The 17,282-nt window shown below is 38.3% G+C and overlaps 1 protein-coding gene across 6 annotated transcripts in view; it reads left to right on the top strand.

The window, feature by feature from the left end:
• Nucleotides 1-17,282, top strand: part of LOC106087843 (protein mesh) — a 132,344-nt gene that overhangs the window by 19,172 nt on the left and 95,890 nt on the right. For all 6 annotated transcript variants that reach the window (XM_059363021.1, XM_059363019.1, XM_059363017.1 and 3 more), the window contains 2 exons: nt 6,021-6,259; nt 9,291-9,478. In XM_059363021.1, the coding sequence (XP_059219004.1) occupies nt 6,021-6,259; nt 9,291-9,478 (427 nt within the window). The remainder of the gene's footprint in view (nt 1-6,020; nt 6,260-9,290; nt 9,479-17,282) is intronic.

Here is a 17,282-nt window from a genome sequence, read left to right as displayed (position 1 = left end):
GCCTATCGTTTGGTCGCTATACCGCAAACATGAGTTTAAGTGCCTACAGTTTTCAATTTTACTCCTATAACTTGCCAACTTATCGACCAGGAGCCATCATTCATAATGACAGCATGGATGTGGATGACATTGATTTGTCCCAGCCCCCACCCAAGCCACCTCGAGCGGCCGCCGTGCAAAATTTAATGGCAAATAATAGCATGGGCAATATTTCCAATGCCTCCGCCTCATCCAACCAATCGCCTTGGATGACTTCTACACCAAAAAGCCCCATGGCAGCAGTAACAGCGGCCCCAACAACAAAACCACTTGCAGCATTGGAAACGGCCGCAGCAGGAATGCCATCAACGCAAGATCCAGCTTCGCAAAATGTCGCCTTAAACTACTTTAGGGATGTCAATGAGACCCCAAAATCAATTTACTCAAGTGCTGTCGCTGGTGCTTCTTCGGCAATGCAAGGGGAAATGCAATTACAGCCACGTCTGCATATACCCCAAAAGAGATGGGCCGATGAGTTGAGGGCCAAGGCATTGCAATTGTCAAAACGTCATGTGGATAGTGATGGGGAATACTCACCATCATTATTATTGGGGGAGGAGACGCCAGAGCAGGAGGATAGTTGTTTGGAACACGCATCGACCCCCCAGCCATCCAGTTGGTCTTGTCAAATTAGAGCCAAGGCTTTGGAAATGGCCCAACGTCATGCGGCGGCAGCAACAGTGGCAGCCAAAATGGAAACGGCTATGCCCCGCCCTATGGCAAAACAGAAAATTTTGGTGAATTCTGCAGCTCATGAGAGATTAGAAATGCCTAAATCCTTTGGCCAGGAAGTTACCTTGGATAGTGGCAACAATTCCATGGCCGAAAGTCAACAGAGTCTTTTGAATAGCACCTTCTCCATATGCTCGGACAATGATAATGCCTCTGCCGCAGAAGATGTTTCACAATCAGTTAAACAGCGTATTTGCTACTTCAATACCCTCAACTCGAGCACCAGCACCAGCAACAGTGGCCACGGCAGCAGCACTTTCATAAACCTTTTGAGAAAATCCAAAACTCAAACAAAGGCCACATTGAGCCAAAGCAGCTCTACCGTCACCAACACCAGTGTTGGTGGCAGTGCCAATGGCCTAAATAGGCCATTTGCCACACCGACCAAGCCCAAACGCTGGTCCACCCACATGAATTTACACCTACAGTCACCAACAACATCGCTAGAGGCTTGGGAACAACAGGCAACACCATCACCATCACCAGCACCATCTAAGCCAACGTCATCCACATCGAGCTCATCAGTGTGGCAGCTGGGAAATTCTTCATCAACATCAACATTCACATTTTCATCTCCACTGACAGCGGGCAAGCCATTCCCGACTCATCAGTCGCCCAACTCGACACCGACAGCATCACCAGCATCGGGGCAAGTAACCGTAGGCAACTTCTCAGCATTTGGGCCATTTCGGGACACCCACTCAAACAGTTCCTCTTCTTTGGGATGGCACAAGGAGATAACATCCAGCCATACACCTCAGCAGTCAAGGAAGAGCACTTTGCGCCGTAAACCATCCATTGAGAAATCTCGTCGACCCATTCAAAGGCAAAACTCAAATGTTGGCGGTTCCAATGGGGGTGTTGGTGCCGGCATTGGTGGTGGCACTAAACCTCAAATGCATGCCGTTATGGAAGATTTAAGTTTGGTAATGCCCGTTAAATTACGTGTAGCCGAATATGAGCGTCGCATTATGATGGAAAGCTGAAAACGCCACAACAGCTGTTGACAAGGCAAAAGTGAGACTGTCTGCCTGCGTGTCGTGTCTCCCGCCATCATCGAGTTGGCTTGTCAGCTAGTTTGTTGCAAGTTTCTTCCCATCTTTAATATCCTAGTCGGTGTAGTGTTGGCATCATTTCAAGCCTGCAGATGTGTTAAGCCAGCCAAGAAGTGTGAGAGCGCTTTTACCCCTTTCAATGCCTTTTGTCCTTGGCGTTTTACAAAAACCATTCTGGAAAAAGGCATTCACCGCAATCCCCTCCTCCCCACCCTTTAATTTAAGAACCAAGGAAAATCATGTGTCCTGTTTTTTTTTTGGTATTAACGCAAGTTTGAAACTTTTTTTTAATTTAACTACTGTGTTCTTTAGCACGATATGATATTCAAAATAGTTTTATAGTCGCTTTTCTAACAGCCATACTTGATTCATACATATTTATTAGCGTTTAAGTGTATGCTTGTGTACCAAGTACATGAATAGTTTAAAACTTTTAAAGTATGACTTTAATAAAGAAAGATTTTTAAATAAGTTAAATCGCTTTATACTTTTTTGGAATATAGGGTGTAGGCACTATAAGGATAGGAGAAAAGAGGAAAGAAGATAAATTGAAGACATTTTAGCATGTTGAACGCTTGTATGACAAGTTTGAACTTCAGGTGTTGCACCTGGCGTTGAAGAGCTACACTCTCTTCATAGCCTATAGGTTTTTTTGTGACCATTTGTCAAGGGCTGAGTGCACCGCCCCTCTCCGGCAGTATGATATGAAGTTTAGAGCGGAAATTATCTCTGCCATAGAAGAGAAAGCTCATATTGCGCGTCTCCAATTAGAGTGCCCCTAAATATGACACATTTCCTAATGTTTGGCATCAGCCGACAGGGTTTGCCCCGTTTGCGGCACATCAATATCTAATCATCGTTGTAAAATTATGAGACGGTCTAAAGATAGAGGGGATATACAAACATCGTCATTTCGTCATTCATGGAAATAATGAACTGAAACCCATAAAGTTTAGGTTAGGTTAGGTCAGGTTTAAGTGGCAGTCTGTCATCAGACTCACGTAGACGTTTTCATCCATTGTGATACCACAGGAACAGAAGAAGGAAGATGGCTTCCAGTTCCTACAGTTGAACCATCCAGATCGCTTAAAAAAGCCAAATAACTTGCGAATGTTCACATCCGCTTCCACTTCGCTGTTGCAGGTAGAGCTTCCCGAAGTATATCTTTAAGAGTGCTGGGAAACTTTCCACTACGCGACTACTTTTACGCCTTTTTCTTCCAGAGACAATAATATATTGTTAATGGCTATATTCCAAAGTAGAGGAGACAGTACATCTCCTTGAGGTGTTCCTCTGCTGACCAGTCTTTTTAGCTCCACAGATCCCTGCCGTAATGCATCTTTTAGTAAGTTAGTTATTAATAAACTTTCTTATGGTAGAGTTGATGCCTAGAAACTCCAACTCCTCCATGATTGACGTCATGATTGACGTAATGATTGAAATGTTACCATTGTATATTCCTTGACAGCGAGAGAACCCTCTATGTAGCCGACTAGGTCGTGAAGGGCTGTTTCAGTGGATTTGCCTTTACTATATGCATGCTGCTGCCGCGACAGGAGAGTCTTCTCACAACAACCTCTCAAGAGTCTTCAGCAAAAAAAATTTAAAAAAAAATGACAGACTTCGTGTGGTAGCGCTTTCCTGCTTTCTGAATGAAAATGATCTTCGTGTCCCTCCATCCCACAGGAGTATATGACATTCTGATACAAGCGGAGTTTATCCCCCTAAGCTAGGGAACCAGTCTATCAGACACTGCTTGTAATTCAACGGGTGATACATCATCAGGCCTGGCGACTTAAAGGAGTCGAAACTTCTTATTGCCAAAAGGATTTTCGACTGAGACACAATATCCCTAATAGCCTGCGACGAAAAGGATGACAGCTTCGTGTGGTAGGGTTTTCCTGCCTTCTGAATGAAAGTGACCTTCGTGTCCCTCCATCCCACAGGTGTATATGACATTCTGATACAACCGAAGTTTATCCCCCCTAAGTCAGGGAACCAGTCTATCAGACACAGCTTGTAATTCAACAGGTGATACATCATCAGGCCTGGCGACTTAAAGGAGTCGAAACTTCTTATCGCCAAAAGGATTTTCGGCTCAGACACAATATCCCTAATAGCCTCCGACGAATGCATACCAGTGACAACCTCTTCTGGCGTCACGTTGTCCGTTGGAGAATTTCCCGGGAAATGTCACCAAGTAGTTCTAGTGTTTCCTCACTAGACATTGTCCATACATTCTCTGACTTCTGAATATTCCACACCATAATAGGTCTCGAGGACTGAATCTTCCTTAGCCAAGAGGCCTCAGATGTATCCTCCACGGAGCTGAAGAATTCTACCAAGAATTTGTTCTGAGCCTAAGCTCGTCCTTATATTTTCCTAGCTCAGTCTTATAGATGTCCCAATCGTGTGGTGCTCTTGTGGTTTTTGCTCTGTTGAAGAGTTTTCTGCAGTCCTTACTTAGACCAACCAATTCTGCGGTCCACCATGGCGGTCGCTGTTTGCCCCTTGGCTTGGCACTGGGGCATGCTGACACAACCGAGTCATTCAGGGCCTTCGTGATCCGCTTGACCACTATCCCTATGCAATCGGTAGTTTCCATTTCCTTTTTTGGTCTAGAAGGGATAGACGTGCAGAATTTGTGCCGAAATTTATCCCAATCCGCCTTTCTTCTGTTTAGCCGAGAGACCACTACTTCAGTATTTTCTCCAAGGCTGAAACTAATATAACGATAATCAGAGAAGCTGTGGTCATCCAACACTTCCCAGTCGCATATTTTTCCACATATATCTTCCGATACAAAGTTAATATTTTGTGCCTCCTGCCTGTTCTTGCTGATAAAGTTCGGTTTATCACCTTTATTGCCAATCGCCAGATTGCAACTTATTATATATTCAATAAGCAGCTCACCCCTTTCGTTGACATCCGATCTTTCCTATATCTGGTGATGTGCATTAGCAACACTTCCTACAATGAGGCTTTTCTTCCCTACAGAAGCAGCTTCAACCAGCGACTAAAGGTTTGAAGACGGAGACCCAACAAAGTATATATATTTTTGATCGTTTGTCCGTCCGTCCGTCCATCTTACGAAAGCTGCCAAGTTTTGAATGTAAAAAGTTAGGTGCTTGAAATTTTGCAAAAATACTTGTTATCGGTCCACGTTTTCTATGACATGCAACAGGTGTGCAAATTATGGTCTGATACGGTCAATGTTTCCATGTAGCTGCATTACAAACCAATCTCCAGATAATAGAATCGAATCTTGGCGAGACCATCAGAAACAATTTTCAGCGGTGGTTTTCCCTGGCAACATTTATGAGGTACTTTGCCATTTGTAAAAACTTCTCTCCAAAAAGGTGTCGCACTGCGTTCAGACTCCGTTAAAAAAAGGAGATCCCTTATCACTAAGCTTAAACTTGAATCGGACTGCACTCATTGACATGTGAGAAGTTTGGCCCTATTTCTTAGTGGAATGTTGGAAATTTTGGAATTTTTTTTTGCGTCAAATATTGTCTTGATTCGTCTATATGTTGCTCCTTAGACACTTGAACCAAAACTTGGGTCTTGGTCTTTTGCTGTCGCTTAAATATTGGACCTGAATTTTGGGGCCAGATTTGTTTCTATTCTCAAATGGCTTTCATTTGAGACCCATGTTATACTAAAAGGGCAAAAGGTCCACATCTCCGTTTTTGGATTATTAAGGAAGAGGGTTGCGCCCAGGACCTTGAATGCAAATTTTAATATCGGTATCGCAATTTATCCCAAAATACCGAATCGATTTACATGTAACCTCAGTATTAGATAAAATAAGACTCCCACCAAAAAACTGATGTATTTGTACTCTACTCGCATATATTTTCTTTTGAGTTCCAAAAATTGACTGCCAAATATCTTTCATAATGCTTTGATTCTTGTAAATGTGGATATGAGTGTTCCTTCATAACACATTTTGGTGATTCACTCCTAGAATGTTTTGCATTAGCTAGAAAATTCGTTGGAAAACAACGTTTCGGTGAAATATTAATGACTTTTATAGAAATACTTTCTTTTTGGATTTAATTTATGTACAAAGTTTTCCAAAAGATGATTTTCGTAAAAAATTAACTTGACCCATAATTTTGATTAAATTTGATTACCATCTTTAAAAGTGCAAAATTTACTAAACCATTAAAAATGTTTTTCTAATTTTAGATCCCAACAATCCCATGGCCCCACCAACCATACCATCACATTCCCTCACAGGAGGTTATACCATAACACCACAACGTTTGGCTGAAATTCGTTCATATTTCATGTATTGGTATTTCGACAAGGATATGTATGGTGGTCGTGGCGACTATCAGTTTGACATTCATGCATCAACGACACAAATTCATAAGAATTTGAATTTCCAATTGCCGTTCTTTGGATTCCGTTTCAATTATACAAGGGTAAGGGAAAAACATCGGAAAGAAAAATTACGAATAAGCAAATGAATATAAATGAAAACCTATAACACAATATATTCATGTCAGTTCTTTTGAACAAAATATTTATTTTATTTTATTTCATTAAAATTTGTTTTATTTCATTATGTTTGATTATATTTTATTTTATTTTATCTGTTTGCGCTCTTTTATTTGTATCTTTAAAAACTTTTCGTGATTTTTCGAACATATTCCAGCTCGAGATCACATTCAGTGTTTTATATTCAAAGAGTAGCAAAGTACTTATGAAAGTTAGGCAAGTGTGTGCTGTTGTCAAAGCATTTTGACTTTGGTGGATCGCGATTTATGATACGCAATGTATCTTCATCAATACCTTTGTCAAATTAATAAAGGTGCTCTACATACCCAACGACAATTGAAAACGGTACATAGTACGCTTTTGTTTTGAAACAGGGCTCAATAAGTCTTCTTACTCTCCCCAGCGCAGTAAAAGAGAAGAAAGCCTAACTTTCCACTATTCTGACGTATCAGAAATCGCTATTCACTATGTCAGTTAAAGTGTTTTAATGACAGCACACACTTGTCCAACTTTTATAAGTTCTTTGCTTTGCTATTCTTTAAACAGAACGCATTAAACATGATTTCGAGCTAAAAAATGTTCAAAAAACTTTTCCTTTTCCATTTGCAAAGAAAATCTCCGATCACTGAGCTCGTCTCGAAAGAGAAACAAACAAATTAAGAAATTTAAAGATCTTCGTCCTAACAGGCGAAAAACTTGAAGATGAAAAAATTGCAGCAGAGTCCGGCCAGGATTCGAACCTGGGCACACGGAGCAACACCGAGCCGTTGCCTTTGTCCAGCGTTCGAAGCTATCAATACAACTTCGAACAGATGCACAGAATTAAGAGCACCATGGAAGTAGTGAAATTGTCGCAGAAAAAAAAGTCGGTCATTACACTAAAACACATGCATTGGCAAAAAATACAGCTAATAGACTGGGTTGTCGAGCGCTGTTAATGTGGAAATTGTATCATAGAGGCATTTTTGCAATAAATACGATTCAAATAAAAGATACCAACGCACGGCCCTTGAAGCCATCACAACTAATATGGTTGTAAATTCTTCTAACCAAAGACGAAACGAGTCTCATAGTGGTTGGGGTGTGTTGCTATCTCTGGCTTTTCTTTTCCAAAAGAAACAAGTAAAAAGGGTGCATATGTACACCAACTTGCGTCAAAATCCGGTGAAAAATGCATACCTTATGCCACATAGCAGCTAAATATATCGAAATATGTTGCGATTTGGACCAAATACTAATAAGTACAAGTCATTGTTCAATTGTGTAACAAAATATTGGACTTTTAAGTAGCTAAATTTAAAAATAATCCGATCTGAACCATAATCAACACGGATGTCAAAAAGCCTAACATAAGTCACTGTGTCAAATTTAAGTGAAATCGGATTATAAATTCGCCTATTATGGGGCCAAGACTTTAAATCGAGATATCGGTCTATATGGCAGTTATATTCAAATCTGGACCGATGTGGGCCAAATTGCAGAAGAATGCCGAAGGCTATAACACAACTCACAGTCCCAAATTTAAGCAAAATCGGATAGTAAATGTGGTTTTACGGGCCTAAGACCTTAAATCGGCGGATTGGTCTATATGGGGGCTATATCAAGATATAGTCCGCTATAGCCCATCTTCGAACTTAACCTGCTAATGATTAAAAAAAAGTATCTGTGCAAAGTTTCAGCTCAATATCTCTATTTTAAAAGACTGTAGCGTGATTTCAGTAGACAGACGAACGGACAGAAGGACGGACATGGCTAGATTGTCTTAGATTTTTACGCTGATCACTGATCACCACCATAGGATGGGGGTATACTAATTTCGTCATTCTGTTTGCAACACCTCGAAATATGAGTATTAGACCCCATAAAGTATATATATTCTAGTCGTCACGTCATATTAAGTCGATCCATCTGTCTGTCTGTCGAAAGCACGCTAACTTTCGAAGGAGTAAAGCTAGCCGCTTGAACATATACTTTTTATTAGTGTAGTTTGGTTGGGATTGTAAATGGGCCAAATCGGTCCTTGTTTTGATATAGCTGCCATACAAACCGATCTTGGGTCTTGACTTCGTGAGCCTCTAGAGGGCGCAATTCTCGTCCGATTTGACTGAAATTTTGTACGTAGTGTTTTGGTACCACTTCCAACAACTGCGCTAAGTATGGTTCAAATCGGTCCATGTTTTGACATATCTGCCATATAAACCGATCTTGGGTCTTGACTTCTTGAGCCTCTAGAGGGCGCAATTCTCGTCCGATTTCCAACAACTATGTTAAGCATGATTTAAATCGGCTCATAATTTTGTATAGCTGTCATATTAACCGATCTTGGATCTTGACTTCTTAAGACAAGCTCCAATAGCATAACTGTTCTTATTCAATATTCTATGTTTGTCTAAAAAGAGATACCGCGCATAGAACTCGACAAATGCGATCCATGGTGGAGGGCGTATAAGATTCGGCCCGGCCGAACTTAGTACGCTCTTACTTGTTGTATTTTATTTCATTTCATTTCATTTCATTTCATTTGATTTTATTTCATATCATACCATTTTATTTTATTTCATTTCATTTCATTTTATTTCATTTCATTTCATATCATTCCATTTTATTTTATTTCATTTCATTTCATTTCATTTCATTTCATTTCATTTTATTTCATTTCATTTCATTTCATTTCATTCCATTTCATCTCATTTCATTTCATTTCATTTCATTTCATTTCATTTCACTTCACTTCATTTCATTTTATTTTATTTTATTTTATTTTATTTTATTTTATTTTATTTTATTTTATTTTATTTTATTTTATTTTATTTTATTTTATTTTATTTTATTTTATTTTATTTAATTTAATTTAATTTAATTTAATTTTATTTTATTTTATTTCAATTTATTCTATTTTATTTTAAATTATTTAATTTTTTTTATATTTTGCATATACTTTTTTTTATTTGTCAGGTTTCCCTTAATGGCTATTTGGAATTCTCTGATCCCCCCGAATATTTCACTTATCCCTTGGTGTTTCCCGTCAAAGATTGGCCCAAGAAAAATGATCCCTCCTTCATTGGCATTTTCTTTTCCAAGTGTCGTGTGGGTCGCATTTATCCCACCGATATTGACCAACGTACTCCAGGTGTTTATTTCCGGTGAGTGAGCTTTCGTTGTATTACATTTTGTTCAAGTATTAGTCATTTGCACTATACCTTAGTCGGGGAGTTTAACTGTTTATGTGACTGAGTGACTGTGAAATTTGTTTTGTATTAGTGTAGTGATTCATGTGTTGATTGCATTGTATTGATGACACATTCATTTCCCTTTGAGTACATTTTGTAATCGATTTAAGTCAATATAATTGCAATTGTATTGAAAACAATATAACCAAATATTGTGTCAATTTGTAGAGATTAAATAGATATTTTATGGACATGCATACTAACAAATGCGTGTGTGTGTGTGTAAGTGTAAAATGTCAAGAGGGCAAAGTATTGTTATTTCACCATGAAGCAATGAATGATGAAATTTAAAACAATTATTTGGAAAATAATTGAAAAAGTTTTTGATTGAAAAGTAGATTTTGGACAATATGTATATTTTGAAGTTAACTTGTTCGTTATGCTAATTGTATTCATATTGAATAGTTTGTCTACTTATTTGTTGTTTAAAGGCAAATAAAGATATTTTAATTTTGTCAGCTGATAAAGGAGGCAAAACCGTAGCATTGCACAAATATGACTATGATACATACATATGTACATGCAAACGTCTGAAAAGGAATCCCACTTCAGGACTTCATGCGAAAAAAAACAAATTAGTGGACAAACCAATCAGTACGAATATAATTAGTACAACGAATAAGAATTTGTTGACGAATTATACTGCTATTGCTCCATGTATATATGGCTTTCCCAAAATCCAAAAGAAGGGAACACCACTCAGGCCGATTTGTTCATCAACATATGGACTATCGAAATATCTAACAGACGTATTAAATAACTTGACTAGGGATGCACAATACAACATAAAAGACGGGATAGAATTCAACTCAAAAATCAATAACAAGGAACTCAGAGACAATAAGGTATTAATGTCTTTCAAATCAAAAATCAATTACAAGGAAATCAGGGACAATGAGGTATTAATATCTTTCGACGTTGTATCTCTATTTCCAAGCATACCGGTTAATTTAGACATAAATATTATATCCGAAAAATGAAATGACATCCAGAAGCACACAAATATACCAAAGGATTTATTTATAGAATTGTTGACATTGTGCATAAAGGATTCTAGATACGTTACTTATGATAAGGAATTATATGAGCAAAAGAAAAGCATGCCAATGGGTTCGCCCATCTCTCCGATAATCGCCGATATTTTAAGGAAAACCTTACTAGACGCTTCAATTGAGAAAATGAAAACAAAACCAAGATTTCTGACCAAATACGTGGACGATATATTTGAAGTATTAGAAAGAACGAAAGTGGAAAATACTCTAAAAGTTCTTAATTCCTTCCACTCACAAGTCTAGTTCACAATGGAATGTGAATGACACCGTCGTCCACCGACATCAAAATTAAAATTACAATTAAATTGGTATCAAAAAAAATACAACATCTGGGAGACTCATAAATTATTATTCAAATCATTCGAGAAGAATAAAAACAAGTAAGAGCGTGCTAAGTTCGACCGGGCCGAATCTTATATACCCTCCACCATGAATCGCATTTGCCGAGTTCTATGCGCGGTATGCTATTGGAGCTATTCAAATTATAGTCCGATTCGGACCATAAATGAATGCTGAACATTGTAGAAGTTATTGTGTAATATTTCAGTTCATTCGGATAAGAATTGCGCCTTGTAGGGGCTCAAGAAGCAAGATTGGGATATAGGTTTATATGGGAGCTGTATCAAGCTATTGATCGATTCAGACCATTATAGACAAGAATGTTGAAAGTCATGAGAGAAGCTGTTGTACAAAATTTCTGCCAAATCAGATGAGAATTGCACCCTCTAGAGGCACAAGAAGGCAAGATTCCAGATCAGTTTATATGGCAGCTATATCAGGTTATGTACCGATTTGCGCCATGCTAAGCATAGTTGTTGGAAGTCATAACAAAACATCTCATGCAAAATTTCAACTTAATCGGATTACAATTGCGCGCTCTATTGGCTCAAGAAGTCAAGATCCAAGATCGGTTTATATGACATCTATACCAGATTATGAACCGATTTAAATTGTACTTAACACAGATGTTGGAAGTGATACCAAAACATCACGTGCAAAATTCCAGTCAAATCGGATGAGAATTGCGCCCTCAGAGGCTAAGAAGTCAATACCCAAAATCGGTTTAAATGGCAGCTATATCAAAACATGGACCGATTTGGCCCATTTACAATCCCAACCGACCTACACTATTAAAAAGTTATTGTGCGGCTATCTTTACTCCTTCGAAAGTTAGCGTGCTTTCGACAGACAGACAGACGGACGGACAGACGAACGGACATGGCTAGATCGACCTAAAATGACATGACGATCAAGAATATATATACTTTATGGAGTCTCAGATGCATATTTCGAGGTGTTACAAGCAGAAGGATGAAATTGGTATATCCCCATCCTATGGTGGAGGGTATAAAAAGTTTGTTTAAAATTTTAATTCGATTTCATGGACTTATATTTTCATAGTAAAACGGAAAAACTGATTTAAACATTCTTTTTGCATTTCTGAGTTTTTGTTTTCCCTTATCTATTGAAATCAATAGTTTTTCACACAATATTTGAAGTGATAGATATTTAACTTTTCATCAATTTAGTTATCGTGATAACATAGACTACTTCGCTTAACTGTCCAATTAATTGTTCCACATTTCTATGGTATTCTAAACTATGGATTTCTATAAATTGCCGATTCAATTAAATAAAAACAAATAATAGCGGCTATTTAATAAATAATTTAGTGCTATAAATACTTGCAATGTAGTGCAATTTGCTTACAAATGCTACTATAATGTATGCATTATATTGTTGCTCTGTATATTATCAGCCTTATCGGTTTTATGCAGCAAAGTGTTAAACAAAAAAAAAAAATGGTTTACAACACAAAAACTGAATCAATTACAACACATTCGTGTGCAAATGGACAATGGCAATAATCAAAGGAATAATTTGTGCAAAGTATATAAAATGAATCACGTATTGGTTTTAATATAAACGAAACAATTAAAATGGGATTAAATTTTAAACGAAAAACTATTGAAGTTGACAAAAACAAGTGAACAGGCGTTAAGTTCGGCCAGGCCGAACTTTGGATACCCGCCACCTTGGGTATATCTTTAAACAACCTTTTGTCAAAATTCGGTGCAAAATGCACACCTTATGCCCCATAGCAGATATATCGAAATATGCTCCGATTTGGACCAAAAATTTATAAGTACAAGTCATTGTTAATTCTTTAGTAGCTACATCTAAAAATAAACCGATCTGAACCGTATACGAAATGCCAAACATAAGCTACTTTGTCAAATTTCAGTGTAATCGGATTATAAATGCGCCTTTTATGGGGTCAAGATTTTAAATCGAGATATCGGTCTATATGGCAGCTATATCCAAATCTGGACCGATTTGGGCCAAGTTGCAGGAAAATGACGAAGAGCCTAATACAACTTACTTTTTCAAATCTCGGCGAAATCGGACAATAAATGCGCCTTTTATGGCCCCAAAACCATAAATCGAGAGATCGGTCTATATGGCAGCTATATCCAAATCTGCACCGATCTGGGCCAAATTGAAGACGGATGTTAAAGGGCCTAACACAACTCACTGTCTCCTATTTCGGCGAAATCAGGCAATAAATGCGCATTTTATGGGCCCAAGACCTTAAATCGAGAGATCGGTCTATATGGCAGCTATATCCAAATCTGAACCGATATGAGCCAAATTGCAGAAGTATGTCGAAGGGACTAACATAACTCATTGTCCCAAATTTCGGCGACATCGGGAAATACATGCGCCTTTTATGGGCCAAAAACCTTAAATTGAGAGATCGGTCTATATGGCAGCTATATCCAAATCCGGACCGATCTGGGCCAAATTGAAGAAGGATGTCGATGGACTTAACACAACTCACTGTCCCAAATTTCAGCAAAATCAGATAATAAATGTGGCTTTTGTGGGCCTAAGACCTTAAATTGGCAGATCGGTCTATATGGCAGCTTCATCCAAATCTGGACCGATCTGGGCCAAATTTAAAAAGGATGTCGACGGACCTAGCACAACTCACTGTCCCAAATTTCAACAAAATTGGATAATAAATGTGGCTTTTATGGGCCTAAGACCCTTTAACGGCGGATCGGTTAATATGGGGGCTATATCAAGATATTTACAGCCATATCGTCGAACTTAACCTGCTTATGGACAAAAAAAGAATCCGTGCAAAGGTTCAGCTCAATATCACTATTGTTAAAGACTGTAGCGTGATTTCAACAGACAGATGGACATACAGAAGGACGGACGGTAGACGGACGGACGGATAGACGGAGGAACGGATAGACAGACGGACGGATAGACGGACGGTGTCGCACTGCGGCACGCCTTTCGGACTAGGCTATAAAAAGAAGGCCCCTTATCATTAAGCTTAAACTTGAATGGGACTGCACTCATTGATATATGAGAAGTTTGCCCCTATTCCTTAGTGGAATGTTCATGGGCAAAATTTGCAATAGGGTCGGAAATGGATAATTCGATGTGTTGCAAACGGAATGACAAAATGAATATACCCCCATTCTTCGGTGATGGGGAAAAAATATTTGGGGCAGCATAAGTTGACATGAAAGAATTTACCACTAAACTTGCATGAACATTCTATTAACAAATGAGGCTATAAGGGATGTTAGTTGAAAAACTTGGAAAAAAGGGGAAAAATCTCATTATAGGTAAACAAATAAAATCGTGCTAAGTTTGGCCGGGCGGAATATGTGAAGTTTTTTGCCCGGTATCTCCTTATATGTTAACAAAGGATTGGGAGAACGGTTTATATGGGAACTATATCAGATTTTGGACCGATTCAGGCACATATGTTGTAAGTCTGCCGAAACAAACATGAACTGCTTCCTCTATGGGCTCAAGCTGTGCAATCGGGAGTTTAGTTTGTATTGGAGCTATATCAAAATTTAGACAGATTCAAGCCATACTTGGCATGTATACTAAAGATCACTTTAGGAGGGCACCATAGCACAGAGGTTAGCATGTCCGCCTATGGCGCTGAACGCCTGGGTTCGAAACCTGGCGGGACCATCAGAAAAAATTTTCAGCGGTGGTTTTCCCCTCCTTATGCTGGCAACATTTGTGGGGTACTATGTCATGTAAAACTTCTCTCCAATGAGGTGTCGCACTGCGGCACGCCGTTCGGACTCGGCTATAAAAAGGAGGTCCCTTATCATTGAGCTTAAACTTGAATAGGACTGCACTCATTGATAAGTGCGAAATTTGCTCCTTAGTGGAATGTTCATGGGCAAAATTTGCAAATTTGCATTTTTTACTAACGATCACAGAAGAATTCACTGTGCAAAATTTCAGACAAATTGGATCACAACTGCGCCCTCTAGAAGTAGAAAAGCATAATCGGAAGATCGGTTTCTATGGCCGATTCGAACCATTCTTGGCATGTTCATTAAAGGCCATACAAGAAGTCATTGTACAAAATAAAATAAAAATTGCACCCTATAGGGGACAAGAAGCATAATCGGGAGATTGATTCATATGAGTGCTATACCAGGACCTTACTTGGCACATCTGTTGTCTATCATAGAAAACATCACAATGAAAAATTTCAGCCAAATCGGATAATAGTTGCACCTTCTAGAGGCTCAAGAACTCAAATCGGGAGTTCGTTTTATATGACACCTATATCAAAGTATGAACCGATTTGGCTAATTTTTAACCCCAACCGATTTGCATTGATAGGAAGTACTTGTGCAAAAATTCAAACACCTAACTTTTCTCCTTCGAAAGTTATCGTGTGTTTAACATACAAACGGACGGACGGACATGGCTAAATAGACTTAGAATCTCAAGACGAGCAAGAATATCAATGTTATTGTGATGAGATGCAAATGGAATGATGATGTTAGCATACCCCCATTTTATGGTGGAGGGTATAAAAAAAATGTTCTCCCAAACATCCAAATTCTAATCAATTGTGTTCACCATTAGCTAAGAGATAACCTTGGCTTAAGTATTTATCTGAACTTCACGCCATGATTGGAAATCGGTTTTTCAAGGTCATAAGCGAACATGCCTATCTATGCACCACGGTATATCTTTTAGTATCAGTCCCATGATTTGATTCCTTAAATGTCGAAATAGATCGAAAACTCATCACTAGTATTGACCTTTTCAACTCCTTAAAAATATTTATGTATGTATTTAAATTTTTTTTCGAAAAATTTATAGATATCTGTAAAATGTGTGAATCATGATATAAACAATTTATTACTGTCAAAAGTAATGTGGGTTATCTTTTGTTTTTGTTTCGTTTTTCTCAAAACTTTTTACTGTGAATAATGAATGTTCCCTTGCACTACTTTTGCTGTGGCAATTTCAATAATTTTGCTTTCTGTTTGAAGCTGTTTTTTGCGTATATCGACCCTTTTGGCATGCCTAGAGTTTTTTCTTTTTGCATATCAACCTATCTATTGGCCGGAGGCTGAGCGTATTATGCGGGTGCTTGTGGATTAAACGTCGACAAGTGACAAACGATATTATGTGGCCTTTTTGGCAGAGATCGCTTTATTTTTGCTTTCATTTCCTGCTTTTTAAGCGCGTTTTTCAGCGAAGAGGAAAGTAAAGACATATTCACTGTTCATTGCATTAAATTGAATCCAAATGGGGGGCAAATCCAGTAAAATTGTAACCAAAACAAGTAAAGAGTGCTAAGTTCGCCTGAGACGAATCTTACATACCCTCCACCATGAATCGCATTTGACAAGTTTTTTTGCCCAGCATCTCTTTATTGGTTATCAGTTTATGAACCGATTCGGGCCATACTTGGCTTGGATATTGAAGACCATACTGGATGCCATTGCGAAAATTTCAAACAAATCGGGAAAGAATTGCGATCTACAGGGGCTCAAGAAGTAAAATCAAGAGATCGGTTTATATGGGTGCTATATTAGATTATATACCGATTCACACCATATTTGGCATGAATGTTAGAAGTCAAGAAAAAATCACTGCAAAATTTCAGCCAAACAGGAATTACGCCCTCTAGAGGCTCAAAAGTATAGTGGGGGATCGGTTTCTATGGAAGTTGTATCAGGTTTTGAACCGATTTAGACCATACTTGGCAAGTACGTTAAAGAACATAGAAAAAGTCACTGTGCAAAATATCAGCCAAATCGGATAAGAATTATGCTAGCGAATGATGCTCTAGAGGCTCAGCAAGTAAAATCGCCAGATGGCCTTATATGGGAGCTATATCGGGTTATACACCGATTCAGACTATTTTTGACACGTTTGTTGAAGGTCATAGAATTAGTAGTTGTGTAAAATTTTAGTTAAACCAGATTAGAATTGCGTCCTCTAGGTGCTCGAGAATTGCAATCGGGAAATCGGTTTAAATGGGAGCTATATTCGGTTGTAAACCGATGTAAGCCATACTCAAACTATATCAAAACATGGGATAAATCTTAACGAAAGTTTCAAGAACTTAAATCGGGAGATCGGTGTATACGGTAGCTTTATCCAAAAAAGCCCATTTTAGACCATACACTGCGCTAAATTTCATGTCATCAAATTCAAAGAATAAATGCGCTTTGTATGTGCAATTGGTTTGGTGGTTACCCCTGTGGTAAATGCCTGAACTATGTAAAAATAAAATATTGTTGCATATTTTCAAACTTTAACCACCGAACTTGTTGGGTATTATTGCAGAAAATAAGATTTTGAATATG

The sequence above is a fragment of the Stomoxys calcitrans genome, chromosome 2 (genome assembly GCF_963082655.1).
Source record: "Stomoxys calcitrans chromosome 2, idStoCalc2.1, whole genome shotgun sequence".
Lineage (NCBI taxonomy): Eukaryota > Metazoa > Arthropoda > Insecta > Diptera > Muscidae > Stomoxys > Stomoxys calcitrans.
Note: the sequence above shows the minus strand (reverse complement) of the source record. Positions and strands in the feature narration are given on the sequence as shown.